Source organism: Paramisgurnus dabryanus, chromosome 6 (assembly GCF_030506205.2).
Source record: "Paramisgurnus dabryanus chromosome 6, PD_genome_1.1, whole genome shotgun sequence".
NCBI classification, from domain to species: Eukaryota; Metazoa; Chordata; class Actinopteri; order Cypriniformes; family Cobitidae; genus Paramisgurnus; species Paramisgurnus dabryanus.
The window spans coordinates 37,067,086-37,087,857 of NC_133342.1; the positions used below are offsets into that span (position 1 = coordinate 37,067,086).

General features: G+C 41.2%; 1 protein-coding gene across 1 annotated transcript; it reads left to right on the top strand.

Moving 5' to 3' along the window:
* The first annotated feature begins 866 nt into the window (after positions 1 to 866).
* Positions 867 to 16,310, top strand: LOC135767068 (polymeric immunoglobulin receptor-like). Its single transcript, XM_065276662.2, has 9 exons — positions 867 to 1,920; positions 2,214 to 2,528; positions 2,618 to 2,911; positions 11,046 to 11,079; positions 13,000 to 13,097; positions 15,055 to 15,107; positions 15,329 to 15,388; positions 15,517 to 15,570; positions 15,993 to 16,310. Exons 1-8 carry the CDS (start codon positions 1,746 to 1,748, stop codon positions 15,568 to 15,570), a joined length of 1,083 nt encoding a protein of 360 aa, XP_065132734.1. The 5' UTR covers positions 867 to 1,745; the 3' UTR covers positions 15,993 to 16,310.
* Positions 16,311 to 20,772: the final 4,462 nt, after the last annotated feature.

Genomic DNA, 20,772 nt, shown 5'->3' on the forward strand with positions numbered 1-20,772 from the left:
AACGCAGCCACACAATAATTAAAAACTATCACCACAATGCTCACCACAATGATTTCCCTTATCTCATGTGTTAATATTTTTTATTGTAACAATTTATGATTTGCAAAAATAACTGTTGCATCTGTGTAGATTAGATAAGCAAAGTGTGTGCACGTTGTGCACGATATACATTATGGTCAAGCATGCGCCCTTAAAATAGCATAATGAACCACGCGCAACGCGCCACTGACTTTAGACTAGTTTTTTTTTTGGTCAGTGGTGCAATTGTTTTTTGAAACTGCAAAATAGCATCAGGGATGGTTTGCGCCGCAACACGCCTCCTTTTTTGCGCTGAACCGCCCAGGGAGCGCAAGCTCATTCCCTAGTTTGCCGACGTGCATCTGTGGAGGGAAAAACCCGCTGTGCGCCGGTGCAAAATACGAATGATACATGCGTCACTGACAAAGTCAATTGCGATGGGTGCAAGATAGGGCCCTTTATGTTCATGCTCCCTGCTCTCTTCACTTCCACCATTATCCTCAATCACATCTTTTCTATCATCTTTCTCTACATTAAGGATACATTTGATATTAACCTCTTTTACTAATTATAACTTTATATAATGAAACACACTACGATGTTGGTGTTACTTAACACCTTTTATTTAAAATGGCTAAACATGGTTTGCTTTAATTTTGAACTATATTAGCTCACCTTGTTTGAAATCCAAAGAGGAGGTTAAAGGGTCTGTTGCTACTCCACTCCCTGATGTGACAGTTTCTGAAACTGAGGCCCATGTGTTTCACAATTAAGATCTGCTTCTACTGAATCTGACATAAATATAATGTTGAAATGATATGTAGCTAAGCTACCGATGAGCTACCAAGCCACTTATGTGACTGATTTGCCTGTTTTTGCTAATTTTAGATATTATAGACTAAGACTATGCATTTAAAATTAAACATTTTTAAAATTAGGCTATTATAACGGTGTTTTGTAAGGAAACAGCTTTGTTAGTTTACAGTTTGTTTATTTATCCTTTCACCTCAAATTGCATGTAGCCTATAACCAAATTATCATCTACGTTCAGCTTTTTCAATGGGTGGTCTCAGTTCATTTTTAGCACTAACAATTGCGGGGATATTCAAATAGTTTAGCACTATAGATTTCGTGTTCTAGTTTGTGCTCACCTTTCTTTGAAAAAAAGTCAGTCACAAATCGTTTCTTTAAATCGTCGACCTTTAATATGTTTGCTGTGTTATAGACAGTAACAGAATGTGTGCACATTGTGTGATCAACATACAAATGATTACAACAGAAGCTTAATTCAGATTCACATGCTTTTATATCAAATGATAATCACATAAAGTCTTTATCTAAGATCTGCTGTCGCCTGTATTTTTGTGTCTACTGACCACAAACAGCCCACTACTGCAGTGACTTGCTGCTTTAGTTTTATTTTAATTTTTAAGTAGTGTAAACCCATGAAAGTAAATGCAAGCTACCAGCCAAATACTGCAGTTAAAGTGTTGTTGTTGTTTTTATAAGGTGAAAACAAATGTTGTTAACTAAAAATTGCACAAAGTAAGATTTCCTTACATGGCTCAACTTTGTCATCTTAAGTTATTCTTTATGCAGTGTTTATATGACCTGGCCACAAGCTTCAGATAAGGGGCAATTTTAGCAGATAAAGGAAGTGAAAGATTATATAAACATCTAACATACAGCCACTGTAGTGATAGCTGATCTTTTTCTCCTTCAGTTTTATGTTTTGTTTAAACATTTTTTTTATTGTACAAGAAATTGTTTCTGTTATATCAACCAAACCAATGAAAATGTATGTGGACATGATGAAAATATGGAGAAATGAAACATCACAGCTGTTTGACATGCAGACAATCAGGCTGAAGTTCGTGTTGGTTATTTTTTGGCTTATTGCAGGTAGGTTTCATGTCTTCTGTGTTAATGATTTTCTACTAAGAACAGTTATATGCTAATTCATGCATTCAGATCTTATCACTAATTAAAAAACTAACTAAACTAAATGTAATTCAAATGCTGTTAAAAAAAAGAAAGGATAACAAAAAAAAAACAATCAAATAAGAATATAAAATAAAACATGTACAGTATATAGGCATGTTAATATTATCTATAGTTTGATCGTGTTGACAGGAACTATTTAGGTAAAATTTAGGTAAAATTGTAACAGTTGTTATTTTATTTATATATTGTAGGTGATGAGTGTAGGAAAGTACATGTTCAGACTGGAGGATCTGTTACTATTCCATGTCATTATGAAAGTAAATACACCCAACTCAAGAAATACTGGTGCTATAATTCATTAGGATATTACCCATTCTGCTCTATTCTGGCATATGCAAATGAAACCAAAGGAGACGTGTCAGTAATTGATCATCCTGATCAGAGTTTATTTACTGTCACTATGAGAGACCTGCAGGAGAAAAACACTGGAACTTACTGGTGCGCTGTGGAAATTGAAGGAATTACCTCTGATGCGACAGAGTGGTTTTATCTCAAAATCCAATCAGGTATGAGATTTATTTTACACTTCATCATAAGATTGCTCTTGTTTCTGATAAATGTAAATGACAAATATCATCTGTCTGTGTGATGGCAGCTCCTGGTGTCTCCGTGATGCCCAGCAGTGTAACTGTAGATGAAGGTGGTAATATCGGTGTACAGTGTCTCTACACTTCAACATATAAGAATAAAACCAAACAGTGGTGCAGATATAAAGACAAGAGATGTTACACAGTGGGAAGTTCTGACACATCCCAGTATTCAGCTGAGATCAGTGATAATGGGAGAGGATCTTTGACTGTGGTGATGTCTGGACTGATGAAGAGTGATTCAGGCTGGTATTACTGTTCTGTAGGACATCTACAGGCTCCTGTTCAACTCACAATCAATGGTAAAACTTATTCAGTTATCAAAGCTACAGATGTGGAAGTTCCCTTTCGAGAACGGTCTCTTGACATTGCCTCAGAGGCTGACACTATCGGAGGTCCTCCCCAATTCCGATTTTCTGAAGCATTTTATAGAACAACACCAGTGTACTGGCCAATGCCTGCCATGACAACGTATAGAGGCAGTCCTTTCACTACTATATAGCAACCGTCTGAAGGTGTATCCTCACATTCTTTTCCCTCACTTTGTGATACTGAAGCATCGCCTAGAGCAGTGGTTTTCAAACTTTTTTAGGAGCGACCCTAATTTAAAAAAATAAAAATTATGCGACCCACACTCTACCCCTCCCCCTTAGTAGCAAGCAGGGCGGGGCCGAAAGCCGTCATAGTGGAGTGAGCCCGGTGAAACGTGCACGCGCGCATCTGTATGTATTACCTAATGAGCAGACCCGACGCCAGACACAAATTCACGGATGGGCATTTCATTTTTTCAGGGGGCACAAATGAGATCAACCTCACTGCAATTCATAATATCATTAATTATGAAAATGGGCAAAAAACGAGGAAGAACTGACATACGCAACACAACGGAGGAGTCTTAAAGATTGGACCTAGCTTATACTGAAGCAGTCTAAAAACACGTCGCAGGGCTCGACATCAATGCTTGTCCGCTTATCAGGGACAAGTAACGTTAGATTAAAACGCCAATAACAATCACCAAAACACGCTAATGATTCTGCATCCTTTAGTCTCAATGACAACCGAAAGTGCATAATGTAATAACGCTAAGTTAAACAAATAAGTGCAGCAAACACAAAGTGAGTTAACACTGACAAAGTGGGTTAAACATACTGCGGTAAAAATGTGAAGTTTTTAATAACATGATACAGTTAAGCAGCATCACATCACGGTTGAAAATGTGACAGATTTCATGACAGTTCACTAAACAAGAAAATTAATATTAAGCCACTTACATTTTAGACACAATGTTGACTGTTTTTGTGGTTTCAGCAGCGAAAATAGTTCAAAGATAACAGCAGAACCATAACGTGTCAGTCTCACTGCAAAACTCAACCGTGTCGTAACGGTGGCGCTTTGCTTAGCAAACAACTAAACATTTCCGCGCTCACTTTCGACAAACCAATCAAATACATTAAAAATATATATTTTGTTAAATCAGACCAAACACATTTTTATTTTTATTTAGGAGTTTTTATTTCCCCTTGCATCATTTAAAAAATGGCTGTGACCCCGTGCGCAATTTAATCTGCTGTCTGTGAATTTAATACAGTAAGCTGCGCACGCACATGGGACATGTGACACAGTGGTGGAGTATTTTTTTATGTAGTGTATTTAAAAGATATTTTACTGTGCTTTTATTCAAGTGTGTTGTAATTATTATAGTTTTTATAATAAAATTGAATAAATTATTTTAGTAACATTTTTTTGAAATCTTTCTGGCGAGTGGCGACCCAGTTTTTAATTTCCGCGACCCACCAGAGGGTCGCGACCCAGGGTTTGAAAACCACTGGCCTAGAGTATCACATGCATTCCGGGTGAACATTTACATGGATATATTGCTTTGCTCCTTGAGGGAAAGGTAAGCAAAGAGAATCGTGTGTGGACCCGGAAGTCATCAACGTGACTGTGTTCTCGGCAGCCGCTGGTGGGACGCAACCAACCTGGAGAGAACGCCATGTGACTTCCAAACATCTGGTGCGTCCGATGACCTGTCTCAGCACAAAGCTCTCAGTCCCGCTCTCGAATGTGCCCATCACACACGCGAGAGAAGGGCAGACCGAGCAGCGCCAGGCACTCCACCCTATAAGTTTCCCCCAAGGTGTTTGAGGCTATGGAAGTGGGACAGCTATGTGCATAAGCATCCAGAGGTGTAAAGTACTCGAGTAAATGTACTTCGTTACTGTACTTAAGTATTTTTTGGGCTACTTTGTACTTGTACTGAGTATCAAAAATATAGGCAACTTTTACTCTCTACTCAATTACATTTTTGATTGGGTATTTGTACTCTTTACTCCACTACATTTGAAATGACACTTAACGTTACTCGCTACATTGTTTATTCGTCAAATAAAAACGAGACGAAAGTGTCAGAGGGTGATGATGGATAGAATCTGTGGTCGCAAGGTTACACGCACACACACAACTGAGGGACTTCATTTGGCGCTGCGCAGAGCAATCGTATGTAATCAAAGTACTGCGAGAGCGAATCAAATGCATATGGAGAAGTCTGGTCTCGCGGTACTTTGATGTCAAACGCTGAATGGCTTGCGTTGAGCCACCGTAGCGGGACATCTGCGTGCTGCGTATGTCATAAACTGTAGAGAAAAGTTTGCGTCTGGTCTGAGAGAAGAGATAAAGAGCAAACATATGGATGCATATCACATTTGCTTCAGTCAAGGGACCCTTTGTTAAACATGTGATGCTACAATCAAAACAAAAGTGATGCGCGATTGCAGGAGAGTCATCCCGCAACTCAAAGGCAAGCACAAATGTATATATACTCTGATGCTACTTTATCAGCTAACCTCAGCTCGTACATAACTTGTTATAACTTACTATATAAGCCAAAATAAACCAGCGAGGTCCTGTACTGATTGCCCGAGTAACTTAAGTACATTATAAGTTTGATAATAAGTGTACAATTTCACTGTCCTCACATTTAATCAAGTATGCTGTAATGTATTTACTGTAAAGAGGGATGCATGACGGAAGAAATGTAGTGCACTTAATGTGAGATGGTGTTACGTACTACATGTGTTTCAATTAATCTTTCAAATGAACAACTTCACGTTTTTAATATGCATTATCATATTTCTGTTAGTGTAATTTTAGTTTACTGGAATTTTCTAAATATAAAAATTATATCTTTTTTTAGGATAGGCCTATATAAGAATATTTGGTAACACTTTACAACAAGGTTCATTAGTTAACAGTAGTTAATGTATTAACCAACTTGAACAAACCATGAGCAATACATTTGTTACATCATTTATTCATCTTTGTTAATGTTAGTTAATAAAAATGTAAGCTTTAATTGTTTGTTCATGTTAGTTCAGAGTGCATTAACTAATGTTAACAAGATTTTAATAAAGTATTAGTAATTGTTGAAATGAATATTAACAAAGATGAATAAATGCTGTATAAGTGCAGCTCATTATCAGTTCATGTTAACCAATGTAGCTAACTAATATTAACCAATGAACCCCACTGTAAATTGTTACCATATATTTATATCACAAAGTTAGGCTATATATTTTTCAGCATGGCACATTCAAGTACACAATGACACTAGACTAAAATTAAATGGGTTTAAATTAAATGTAATTTAGATTTCTAGACTAAAATCTTATGGCATTTAGATGAATAAAATTAGACAAAAAACTAAATCAATTCAGATGACAAAAATATGACTAAAACTAAATAAAAATTTAGTCAAAAGAAGACTATGACTATGTTTAATCTGTGTTTGTTCTGCCAGGTCAAAATTTTGAGGTGTTTGATTTCTTTTCTATTTTAGGAAATAAAACCTCATAAATAAACTTTCTTAGTTTTCACTGCCCAGACCTACAATGTCTCTTTGTGTTGAGGACTAGTGCATCTTTGAGCCAACATTCAGTACGAGTAAAAATACTTGAGTACTTTTAAATTGGGTTACTTTAATACTTTTACTCAAGTCGTATTTAAATTGGTGACTTGTAACTTGTAGTGGAGTAATTTTTACTGTAAGGAATTTGTACTTTTACTCAAGTATGGCTTTCAGCTACTCTTTACACCTCTGTAAGCATCCCTTCCCCATTTCTTCGGGGCCTGTTGTGGACGAGCACAGTGGGCTGCCCCTTCTTGTGCGGCTTAGCCCTACATGCACGGCTTAGCGCACTTATGGCAGTGCTATATGACAGGGTTTGTTTGGCCCTGCATATGTTCACAGGCTGCAGCCCTATCCCATTAAGAGTGGGCAGCTGCGCATCCTACTCCTGATTATTGCCTGTTTGGCGAGTGTGCGGACTGCCCGCATGCACGCTCTTTTTCTTAGAGTGATTTTACCTGTGTGTTTGGGCATAGGAGGACGGTCTGTACGCCAGCTTTGTGAGATGTGCTTGGTTGGGGTTCGAACCCGGGCTTGATGCGAGCCCGTCCCTCTCAGGAGCGCCCACTAGTTGTGTGTCTGCTTTAAGCCCTTCCACCTGAGGCACTGTTGTGCTGGCGACGAACGCCCCTAGAATGCCCGCACTGCCCCTCCCTGATCGACAGTGCTCAGGTGTGGGCAGCTGCTCACATATCTGCTTACGAGATGAGAGTACATGCTTTGTTCTTCTCTCTGTTGTACTTCTGTAGGGGACAAGCTATGCTTTGCCTAGCACCACCAGTTTGTGTACCCGAGTTGGATTCTGCTTCTGGTAAGGGCAAAATTGGGGAGAGGATCAGTTATTTGGGTCTCCAAACTGGCTGCATCAGCTACGGTTCTGTAAGGGCACTCCCACCCGCTGTACAATCAGTTTGCGGTGGTGTTATGCGATGACTTAGACTTTCTGCTGTGTTGCGCTTTGAGTCGCAGCTGCTGGGTTGGATGCTAAGGGAGGGCGACATGACGGCTTCACTCTCAGGTTGCAAAGTCTGTCTAATTTGGCAGTCGCATGGTTAATGCGCATTCACAGTGTGTACCGCATGTTGCCACAACTACTTTGTTACTGCTAATGTCGGGTATGGAGCTGTATTTGCTACATACGCATTTCTATCACCCGGTTCAATACAGTCTCCCACAGCGTCAGCCTTTGGCGCAATGTTGAGATACCGTTCTCAAAAGGGAGCATCTCTGTTATTATCGTAACCGCGGTTCCCTGAGAAATCGGAACGAGACATTGCGTAAACTGCCGTGTCATTGCTCATATCAGCTCTATTGTTCAGTTAAAAGAATCCGACGCTGCCAGACAGTCGTTATATAGCGTGAGAAGGCACACCTCTATACGTTGTCATGGCAGGCACTGGCATTGTTCTATAAAAAAGCTTCAGAAAATCAGAAGAGGGGAGGACCTCCCATAGTTTGCAGCCTTTGGCGCAATGTCTCGTTTCTGTTTCTCAGGAAACTAAGGTTACGATAGTAACCGAGACATTTTGCTGCTATATAAAGAAAAATAGCTTATTGGTTATTAAAAATAACTTCTTTATCTGGGTTCAGTCTCTGAAGATACAGACTCCTGATGAATTCACTGTTACTGATGCAAAACCAGTTGATTTGGATTCAAAAATAATTAAATCATAAGAAAATAGAAAAAATTAGCTCAAATCTTTTAATCGGTTAAATCTTTTCTTTTTACCCAGAGAAGCATTCCTTTTTCTTTTTTCTAAATAATTAAATCATGTTGGTGGTGATTAAATTATATTATACCAGATGTTCCATGGGTATGCATTAATTTCTGATAACTGCACACCTAACTTGTCCAATGTCTTAAAAACATATACCAGAGCAATGTTTGTGGTAACCGTAGTATAAGAGGAATAACTGACTCCGGTCCTTTGAATTATTTGAAAATAATGCAGATGTCACAGGGTGACTTTTATAGAGCAGAACCGAAATTGGCGGAACTCGGTTCCGCTCGAAGGTGGTTTCCGCCCAGGCCATATTCGATGACGCACTCGCTCACTTCCTGGTTTCCAGGGCAACGCAACCAGGGCTTACGAGCCACAGGTGTTAAATATTAAAGAAGCGGATGGTGATTGGAGGCCATGGAAGGATGAACCACATAAAAGGCTCTGCAGAAACATGAACGAAGCACGTTAGACACGAGAAGCGTCCGACACGGGGAAAGCTCCTTTGCCTAAGGCAGAGTTAAAGACACGCACCTTTTGAAGAGCCGAAGGCTCTGTTGATCCGGGCTGCGCTAGAAAGCGCGCGGAAAGAAGACGGAGCCACAGGAGGCGAAAGGAAGGTATCTGTGGATCTTTAAAGGAGCACCCCGAAAAGTGCTTTTTGTGACTGTTGGGCGTTGCGATTGTTGGCATTGTGTAGGTTCACTCGACACGCTACTGGCGGCGGTCGGACTCTCTCTCTCAAGTTGAACAGACTTTAGAAGTAAGTGCAAACCTTAAAGGTTGAAAGACGAACGTAAACAACGTAATTGAAGACACATTAAGAGGAGAAGAAACGGAGTTGTGTGAGTACTAACTGTGGAGAAGTATTCAAAGTGTTTGGAAGAGACGTACTGTTGCAGTATTAATGTTGCTGGTCGAAGGGAACGGAGAAAAAGGAGAGAGCGGAACACTTTAAATTGACAAGTGAGTAACCATAATGTTGTACAGCCACTGTGTATTTACTGACCTGTCTTCTAGTAAATCCCTCCGGGAAAAGGAGAGCGGCCCTACCCCTAGGGAAGCGTGGTGGGTGAGCCGAGGAGACTCTTTGGTCGAAGCCAGCCACAGTGACGAGACTACCACTAAGGCCGCGAGATCCATCGCCGATCGGACTCGGGCAAAGTGGGCGAAGACGGGCGTCTTTTGTGTGTACACGATTTGGTGGGTGAGTCTTTTGTGCTGTGGAAACTTTCACTATAGCGTGGTGCTGTGTATTCTGCTGTGTATTGCGGTGTGTGTCTTGTCAGACAAACCCCCGCCTTCATACATTTTGTCTGGGAGAACGAAGAGGCTGTCGGCCCTGGTGGAACACTATTATACTGTACGTGTGAGTGTGCTTCTAGCTACGAGAGACGGAGTGGTGCCCTGAAACGAGTCCTGAGGAGGCATTTGGGGGTTGCAACGAGCGGCGGCGAAGAGCTGGGAAACTAGTGGATACGTGAGTACAACTAGGGAATGCTATTGTGGATATTTTGATCCTACGAAATACTTACTGTTGCAGAGAACGTGGTGTAGGAAATCTTGGCCGTCCCAAGGTCCCTACAAAAGGGCGCCCCTGTCCGGTGGAAGATCGCCTAACGGTGACGTGAGAGGGCAGCGCTCGGCCTTGGTGTGACGGTGCGACGAGTACACCCCTCTGCGACCAACACGCTCGTCGAGAGGGTTCGCCCCCAACGTTACATGGAAAACTGCATATCTCACCTGACCCAACTACAAGTATCGTAAGTCCGCCGTGCTTACCTTATGCAACTAAATAACCCCAGGTCTGTGATCTAAATTCGAACAGGAGGGCACCGCATCCAGCTGCTGTCTGTGGAAAGAGAAAGAGAGAAAGTGAACGCCAGAGAAAACGAACCGAACAAACCTCATACTTACCGTAGGCTGTATGCAGCGAAGAGGTGAGAGAGCCAAGTTGAATTAACTGTGTCTTGTGTCCCAGCTGCTGTCTGTGGAGAGAGAAAGAGAGAAAGTGAACGCCAGAGAAAACGAACCGAACAAACCTCATACCTACCGTAGGCTGTATGCAGCGAAGAGGTGAGAGAGCCAAGTTGAATTAACTGTGTCTTGTGTCCCAGCTGCTGTCTGTGGAAAGAGAAAGAGAGAAAGTGAACGCCAGAGAAAACGAACCGAACAAACCTCATACTTACCGTAGGCTGTATGCAGCGAAGAGGTGAGAGAGCCAAGTTGAATTAACTGTGTCTTGTGTCCCAGCTGCTGTCTGTGGAGAGAGAAAGAGAGAAAGTGAACGCCAGAGAAAACGAACCGAACAAACCTCATACCTACCGTAGGCTGTATGCAGCGAAGAGGTGAGAGAGCCAAATTGAGCTAACTGTGCCTTGTGTCCGAGCCGCTGCCTGTGAAGAAAGAGAGAGGATGAGCGACACGAGAAGGAATTGTGTGGAAACCCAGCCTGCGAAGAACGAGAGCCTGAAGAGGCCGTTATTTTAAGTCCCCCCCTCTCCCCTCCCCTATCGACTATTTTAAGTAAATTAAATAAAGTACATTTTAATATTATGCCTACCTTGTGTGTCTGGTCATTGGGGTGGCTTTGGGAACCTCCTCGAGGTGGAGAAAGGGGCGTGACCTTATTAACATCTGGGTCCACCCCTACCTGTGACACACACCTGCGGTGTAACGGCACTCCACTTTACATTGTGCCGCATTGCACCTTGAGTGTGCAATATTTTCTTATAATTCAATGGCCTATCGTCAATTATTCCTTACACATAAAGCATTTAATTATTTATTGTCTGCATTTCTGTTTGACAGCGGTGACTACAGATAGCAGCTCAACAAGAAACATGTTAGTATTCTGTTAAACATTTAACTTTGTAAATGATCTTAGTCATCTTATTTGTGCTTTAAAGCTCCACTGTGTACTTTATTGAGTTAATTCTTAGCAAAAACCCATATTTTCTTTCAAAAGTATGTGCTCATTCATGTGTAATTACTTCCACCCCACTAATCAAAGTATTCTCGTAAGTGTAGAATCTGCTATTTAAAATGCATACCGTCGAAGCGCTCTCTGGCTAAATCCATGTTGTGCCTCCATCTTTGAAATACATTTGCCGACGAGGGACATTCCTGAAATTCAAGCCCTGCCTTTCGCGCTTTCTCTCTACACTCACGCTGGCCGCTAGCTGAAGCCTCCAGGAGGTTGCATGTGTAGGCGGTATACGTCATCAAGACAGTCTTATTTCAGAATATTAACAATTATAAAGCTGACAATTATTCTTAGTTAATTGTAAATTGATGTAATATGCTTATGACTTGTGAATGTAATGCTCAGTTAATTTAAATAAACCAGGCTTGATGACGTATGCAGCCCACGACCTGCGTAGCTGAATCCTTCGGCTGCGACAGCTGCAAACCTTGATGAACCTGCGATCTAATGCTTTGATTTGAAAGCCTGTTGAAGACATATTCTCGAGGACATTAAAACAAGTCGCCAAGGAAGCGAAACGGGGATTTTAAACGACAACGCGACAGGAAAAACATCAAGACCAAAGTCAATATTGGAGTTAGTTTTCCAAGATGGGGCTCAAGGGACACTGAAGTTGCTACTTTCTATATTCTCCACAGGTAATTCAGCATATTCGTTTACATCGATACAGTCTATGTTGTAAACTTGAAGTTTTATAGTTCCTTGGCTAACTTTAGCATGATTATGCATAACACTTGTTAGTGTAAACATGCATGTGGTTTATTGTGTTTGAACAGCCACACGCCGTCTCTCCGCCCATTTATATAATCTGAGGTACTGAGAAAAATGTTTTTCGTCTTTTCTGACCTCTAGCACAAACACACGGCGACAGCCCTATTTTTAGCCTTTCATTGATAAAACGCAGCTGATCTGCGCGTCTTTCGTTTCATTTTACAAGCGTGTGAAAGTTGAGCAATCTTATTTCACCAATATCAGAGAAAGCTCTTACATATACACGGACATGTAACATTTACATAAAACATAAGCATTGGACTCTGACATAATATTCGCGTCCATTTAAACCCGTCATTACTCTCGCTCATGATTAAATGACAGGAGAGGGACTCGTCCACAGACCATCTCCTCAGTATTCTGGAGAGAAGCGGTCGAAAATGGACAAAAAGAGACGGATTAAAACATCAAGTGTAAACGTAATGTGTCTCTCTCGTCCACTTGTGATCTGATCGAGGAAAACACATATTTAATACCAAGTTTAACAGCCCCTGTGATATTTTTCCTCGCGTCGATGAAAAAGGAGTGTCTAAGCTACGTTTATGGTTGCTTTTTGTATGTGATTTTAAGCGGACATATAATGACAATCAGACTTTTTCCATGTTAAACATAAATCTGTGTGCTTTGTTGGATCACAGGCAAAGGACATTGCAAATTGTTCATTTTTTTTCATTGCTTTTGCTTTGTAGCTACTGGAAGCCATGTTAACCTTGGCATGACACGGCCGGGCCACCGTACGAGTTAAAACGCATTCCGAATGGGGGGGGGGCTAGAAAGTAATATTCAGTTGGTTGTCATATAGACTTTCACCGCTAGAAGGGAGTAGATCTTACACAGTGGAGCTTTAAGATTCATTTTCCAGTGCACTACATCTTATTATGTTTTGTTTTGGCTAATGAGAATAATAATGCAGAAATATACTTTTTGAGTGTCTTTAATTTTTCCCCTCATGTGGAAAATCAATGATTTATGCTACAGTAACAGGAGTATTGTTATTTATTGTGACAGACAGTATGATCATCTGAAGATGTGGCTTCTACCCATTATTCTGCTTCTGCTGCTAATTCTGGTTACTGTGACATCTGTTATGCTGAAAAACAAACACAGTCAGTATTGCATTAAATTTATATTCATGCATTTTGTCCAAAGGGACATATAATGCATTCAATGACAGTTTATATCAGTGTTTGTGTTCCTTTGAGTTAATGATATATAACCCTTAAACTCAGAAGTGTTTCCCAAAACATTTTTTACATATTCGGCTTTTTATAGTGATCCGGGATCCCAGCTAGAAGAAAAAAGTTCTAAGAACGTTCCCTGAAAGTTCCCAAGGTTCCCAAAAACATTCTGCCAATGTAAAAAGTGTCCAGTTTTCTTTAAGTTCTAGGAACGTTTCTGTGTTGTCTGAACGTTAAAGGAATGTTACATTTTACAATTTTAATGTTCACACAACTAGCAAGCAAAAAGTCAAGTGTCAAGAGTCCAACTAAAACAAACACTTATCACAATAATGGTGACTTTTAATGAAACAAACATCAACATTTAAACCTAATAAGTGAATTGTGTTTTCTACAGCAATATATTTACCAAACATTCAGAAATAATGTTTTATAAAATAATAAAATGCAATGTTTCTCTATCATTTACATAACAATTAAACAAGTCAATATAATAAACAGTTGTTGTTTTAAATATTGTGTGAGAACATTAAAACATGACATTGTCACAACGTTTAAAAATGGTAAAATGTAACATTCCTCTAACGTTTAGACAACCCAGAAACGTTCTTAGAACTTAAAGAAAACTGGACACTTTTTACGTTGGCAGAATGTTTTTGGGAACCTTGGGAACTTTCAGGGAACGTTCTTAGAACTTTTTTCTTCTAGCTGGGATGGAGCCTATCCCAGGATCTCCGGTCTCAGGCAGGCTACACTTTGTAGATGGTCAGTCCATCGCAAGGGACAAGCACACACACACACACACACACACACACACACACACACACACACACACACACACACACACACACACACACTTTACAGACACCCACACACCTTAGGCAATATAAAGGCTGTTTACACCTGGTAAAAAGATTTGGTTGATCGGATGTGTTTTGGTTGATTGGATCACAAGTTGATGACACTAAATACAGGTGTAAACGGGTTGTGAAATGTTTTGATCTCATTCATTTCAGACCACATTCAGAGGTAGTCAAAAACGCATTCAACTGGATTGCTTTTGTGGTGTAGGTGCGCATCCCTGATAGCAATACATTCCACAATAAAATGCCGACTTCAGAGCAGATCCAGTACGGATCCGCCTCAGAGCCTATTGCTATCAAGGTGTTTACGCCTATTGATCTAATATGATGTACTGAGCAAAATGTTTTACACAGGTCCTGACTTCTAATGCGAACCTACAGTGTTCAGCGTGGTCTTTAGGGTTTTATTGATAAAATGAACCGCCAGCGACTAGCAGTAGCAGAGAACATGATCTCATTAATTTCATTAAAAGTTTGGCAACTTCCGGCGACAGTGACCATATGCTAAAGGAAATGGGCGTGTCCAGTGACGCGACAAAATTAAGAAAAGTTTATCTTTATGCAAATGATGAGTGACTTTCGGGAACGACTTCCGATGAGAGCGAAGCAATGGAGTTCACGTCATCCGTCTCTCATCAGTTACTGGAGTAGACGCCTTCTAATGACCTCATTGCTCTCCACCTCTTTCATTTTTGTTTCATTTTGCGAGTGTGTAAAAATTGCGCAAGTTTATTTAATCAGTTGGCTGAAATATCAGAGAAAGGTCTTACATATACATGTAGAAAACATTGTGCAGCATGTTTAACACAAGCAGCAGACTCCAACATAATATTAGTTTGCATCAATTTAAACCTGTAATATCTCCCGCTCGCATTTGAATGAAAGCAGAAGGACTCGCCCACAGTCTCCACAGACCATCCCCTCAAAGTAATCAGGACAGAAGCGATTCTATGAATCATTTGTATGTTTGTATTGATGTTTAACTCTAACAAAGCAACTAAAATTGCTTCTTTTACTAACAGGGAGAAATAACAATTACATCTCAAATGAAGAAAGAGACAAAGCCAGTGATGAAGTGAGTTATTATTTTTTGTTGAGGTTTATTCATTTGAGATCCTTTAATCCAAAGTGACTTTAGTTTTGAGAAATGTTACGCAAGTTATTCATCCTATGTGGAGATGGTCCCATTTTAAGGGATGCAATCCAAAGTGGCTGTAAAAGTACAAGCAAGCACAGAGTTTCATGTTTGACAGTAAACTAACTGGGGGATTGATACAGATGTTGTTTTATTGACAGGATGATCCTGAATGTGATGTGACGTACAGTTCTGTCATAAATCTTCCCAAGACTGAAGCAGTAAGTGAATTCATAAAAACAAACACAAACACAATGAATCTCTGATCTCAGTACAGTGCTTTAGTTTATGTTACAGTAACATTTGTGTTATTGTCAGTTTGACTCTATATGAAGTATTTTATTTTCAGCGTGAACCAGCAGATGTAGAGGAAAATGTGATCTACAGCTCTGTGTGTGAATAGGTGAGATGTTATCGTTGTGTTAATCACAATAAACACACAATGTTGTACACACTGTAAATACTGGTAAGATAATTTCTCATTTTATCACACAGGCGTTTGATCTGGATTAAATACCTGAACAAAATATGAACACAGATGCAAGAGCTTGCAAAACAGCAACACAGATAAAGCTTTTACATTACAGTAAAATTATATTTGCTTTGTTGAAGTGTGGTCTTATGACAGCCAAGTTTCCCAGAATGCATTTCGCGCCAACGACAATGAAGCTTAAAACCTGCACAATATTTGAAATATTACGCTTTCTGTGTCATAAAAAAGTTTTAAGAGCTGTTTAGTCGAGAATATAAATGAATAAACTTCAAATATGTGATCAGTTAGTAAAGATAGTGCCTATTTTAAAAATTTCCTTTTGGATATGTGAGTTCCAGGGAATCAGCGAGTGGTCAGCGGCGTACACCCTGCTGAGGGCAGCCTCATCTCGGCAAGTCCTTCTGAAATTTGCCGCGATCTCAGTGCAGCTGCTCTGCCCTCTCTGATGGTCAAACATAAAAAAGCATCATTTATTTATCTGTATTATTCATATGAAGTCTGTTATTTTTTATTATCCTTTTAACTGATGCTTAAGTTAAGTTTCATAACTTAAATCACATATATTTTTAGCTATGATTTATATATAATCTTAACACTGTAGTAAATTTCTACAATTTACTTCAACTGGATGTTTTTTGTGTTTTTTTATGTTGTACAAATGTTTTTTTGAATTAAAATAAATTTGCCTTAAACACATATTTCATATTTTCAAAACAAAAACATGCAGGGTTTTTGCATTTTTTAAATTTTGTTAAAAATACATTAAAATTAGAATAGCCAGGACTGCACGTATTGGTTAGACTAAATGATGACCTCAAGTGTTCTATTTTCAATGTAACTGGACTCGCGTCCTCCTGTCATCAGGAGTTCATTCTTTTGAGTCTGAACTTGCAAACCCGAACTACGGAGGACTCAAGTCTGAACTTGGGGTACTTACTTGGTATTCAGAAACGGCCTAGAGGGGCTTCTCAATATGCTTCCTCGTCTCCACTCTCCTACATCCTACGACCCGGAAACCGATCGAGCTCCGCCATCTTTAAGGACATCTCAATAGAGGGTATGCATGTGACGTCACCTTCGGCGAAAGTGATTGCGGTTATGCCCACTGAGTGGCAAAAGACAGAGGGGCAGCATTTGTGTACAGTGTGAAATCAGCGAAAACACTGGGAAAACGCGTCTAATTGGGAAAAAGATGTTGTGCGATAGACTGTACTAACAGATTTAACAAGAATTCAGAGCTATCGTTTTACAGACTAAATTCAATTCAAGCTGATAATAGTGAGTTTTACTGGCGTTTTTCGAAGCAACGTAGGTAATTGTGACCTCACCTTACATGAGTCTTTGACTTGCACGTAAACATTTATTCTGCTTTGCCCTATTGGGAAGTAACTTTTATCTAAAGTGACTGAGGGGTAACCTTCTGATCTCTCTGATGAAGCCAATACGGAAGTGATTTAAACTGCAATTCATCGACTGGCCGCTAGAGGTAGGCTCCAAAAGGGAGTCAATTCCCATAGACCTCCATGTATAATGTATATATGTTATGTTTATGTCACCAGGTGACGATTTATGCGAGCGGAACTAAAAGTGGGGAAGACGAGTTCCGCCCGGACGTTTTATTCCGAACACCGGAATCCCCGGGGCTTCCCCGAAGTCTAAAATCAAGCCAAATTGTACACAGGTGGGGGCGATTAAGACAGCGGTTGCTGATAGGCAAATGAGGAAAGAAGGCAGAGTACAAAAGGACCTTTGAAGATAGCAGACGGGGTGTGGCGGTATTGCACCTTAATGTTGGATGCCACCCGCCATAAAACATAAGAAGAAGAAGAAGAAGAAGAAGAAGAAGAAGAAGAAGAAGAAGAAGAAGAAGAAGAAGAAGAAGAAGAAGAAGCAGCAGCAGACGGGGTGCTTTTGGTGTACTTTGTGTGCGCTGTGTTGCTGCTGTGCAGAACCGCTTTATCAACCTACATCGATCCCTTGGGGAAGAAGGAAGTATAAAACGATCGGGCAAAGAGATCATTGGGCGATTTCACGTGTGACTGGGCTACTATCGAGTCAGCGAGTACGTTGTTGTAAGATTATGTTGACAACGAAGAGTGAGTAACAGCTGATGTGTGTCGACGAAGTATTTATATGAAGAGCTGCTTGGTGTACATGTGAAGTGTGTTGAAGGTTCCTGGCCCCACTGAAGAGAGGAGCGTGGGCGAGCTGTGGATCGATCGGAAACACGGGAAAGAAACTCAACTGGGGAAATGTGTGCTGTTTGTTATCTGGCCCTGCGGAGGAAGGAAGCGTGGGTGAGCCAAAGAGGTAACTGTGAACACACAGGGGCTGTATTGATCAAAATTGTGTACTAACCTGTCTTCTCTGGGGAAAGAACAACGCTCAACCCGCCTCACGAGGTAGTCAAAGCCAGGCGGCTTCAGTCCATAAATTCACGTAAAGTGTGTGTGCAGAGTGCTGTGGGTGTGTTGTGATTATCATTTGTGTTTACACTAAAGCTTGCTGTGTATGCTGTGCTTGTAGCGACCAAAGCTGCCCTGGCCCCGGACGGGTCGTGAGAAGGAGAGAACACGCTGTGGTTGGAGCCCTATGAGAAGGGGAATTAAACTTCTTTTGTTTGCCTTTCTGTGCGTTAGCAAGAGTCACACCACCCCAGCCAGCAGGCAGTGGCGAAGCCCGGCGGTACATCAGAGTGAGTAGCAGCCAACGTGCACTGTACGGACGGAGGGTCGTAGTGGTGTGTAGATCTATCCAACAGAAACCCCGGGTGTGGGCGGAGCCTCGTCGAGAGTTCGCCCCAGCTCGCGACCCCGGTCACTACAACAGAAAGGGGAGCTAGGGAAGCATTCGGCTCTGTGCCACCCGACCCCTCAGTCCCCACGACACCCAGGAAGTTTAGGTGATGGGTGGAGGTATACGGTGTATGGATGCTGATGCGAAAACCCACTGCCTGTAAAAGCAACGAAAAGTCCAAGTCTTGTGAGTAACTTACCATTGTGATGTGATTCCCTACCTTTGCTTACAGCAACGTCTTAAGGAGGAACGAACCGTGTTAATAGTGTGAACTACTTACCTGTGTCCCAGCGAATGCCCCGAAGTGAATGGAAAGCCCAAGTCTTGTGAGTAACTTACCATTGTGATGTGTTACCTACCTTTGCTTATAGCAACGTCTTAAGGAGGAACGAACTGTGTTAATAGTGTGAACCACTTACCTGTGTCTCAGCGAACGCCCCGAAGTGAATGGAAAGTCTAAGTCTTGTGAGTAACTTACCATTGTGATGTGTTACCTACCTGTGCTTACAGCAACGTCTTAAGGAGGAACGAACCGTGCCAATAGTGTGAACCACCTACCTGTGTTCCAGTGAATGCTCCGAAGGGAACGAAACGTCTAAGTCTCGTGAGCAACCTACCTTGGTGGTGTATTATTCAGCTGTGCTTCCGGCAACGTCCCAGGGAGGAACGAACTGTACAAATAGTGTGAAACGCTTACCCGTGCCCCAGTGGATGCCCCGAAGCGAACGAAGAGCCCAAGCCTCGTGAGTGCTTACCTTAGTGGTGTGTAACCTACCTTGTTCCAGTGAATGCCCCAGAGCGAACAAAGATCCCAAGTTCCGTGAGTAACTTACCTGCAGGTTGTGTAACCTACCTTTGCCCACAGCAATCCCCGAACGAGAAACGAGTCGCCTTCGTAGTGTGAGTATCCACCTCTGGCCACTGGGTCGCACCCGTGGGGCGTGAGAGTTCCCCGAGGGACCAGGATGTCCAGCCAAGGAAACCTGTAGGGTGAACAAGAGACCGAAGAAATTAGGCAAGTAGCAACTGAGTACCGTAATAAGCCACTAATAGTGTTCCCCCTATTCTGCCTCCAGGAAGAAGCGGAGGGCGCCACGAGTCCAAGGACAAAACCAGGAAGGAGTCCCAGCCCCCGTTTCTTGGTCCAAACCGCCTGGAGGCGAGAAAGAGATATTTGTTTTAAACTGCCCTTTCCCCCTTGCTTTTAAATATTTAAATAAAGTTTCCTTTTAATTATAGTATACTTGTTTGTCTGGTCATTGGGTTGGTCTTGGGAAACTCCTCGAGGTGGCAATTTTAGAGAGGGGCGTGACCCTTTTAGAGATCTCGGGTCCGCTCCGACCTGTGACATTTATGTGTTTACAGCCTGGTACAAAAAGTGTTTGTTGGTCTATATAGTTAATTTTGACAACTGTGAGGGGGTGAATTTTTTGTAACTCATCCGTTTAAATTATATAAGGGCGTGGTCACTTCAGTGACGGTTAATCAGCCACTGCTGCCACTAGAATCGAGCTAGGCGGGCGTGGTTTCAGCAACCATTCACGTCCGCTTCACCCACGTCCCACGAGTGATGCGCGGTTACTCGCCGCCAAGATGATGATGGCAGGCACCGCCTACTTTAAGTTTCAAAAATGATCTTCAGAAACCTATGGGTGACATCACGGACACTACGTCCATCTTTTTACAGTCTATAAAAAAGTGACTTAACCCCTGACCTTTGCATAGCTCTAGTACCTACTTAGCCACATGAACAGAATTAAGAGCTTAATGTCTGATTTAAACCAATCATTTATTTGTCAAACATTAGCTCTGATGTATTCAATATTTCATTGTAAAGCTGTTTTATGAAAGATAATATCAAGATAGAAAAAGAGCTACACAAACATATAGGCTGCTGTAAACACCAGTTGTGGCCAGTGACTTCTTTATCGAGGGCACATGAGGCGAACTTGTCACAACTTGTATTTAGCCCATGTGTGGTTCGTAAAATATGTGTTCAGTGTGTCATGTGAACCTAAGTGCAAAATGTGTCTTGACAGAATAAGTGCCTGCTGCACATGTGTGTAAATGGTTTATGATAAAAAAAGTGACACGCGTGTTTGGTAGATACTCGCTTAATCTCATCAGATTTAATCAGAGTTTAGTGATAATTTAGTGCCTTTAAAGTATTTTGTGAACATGAGCGTATCTTTAATCATAAACCGCTTTGATGCATCTGCAGCAGGCATATTTCGACAAAAGGCATGACACACATGGTTAACATGATGCACATATTTTAAGCTCGGAAGAGAAGTCACCAGCCATCACTGGTACACA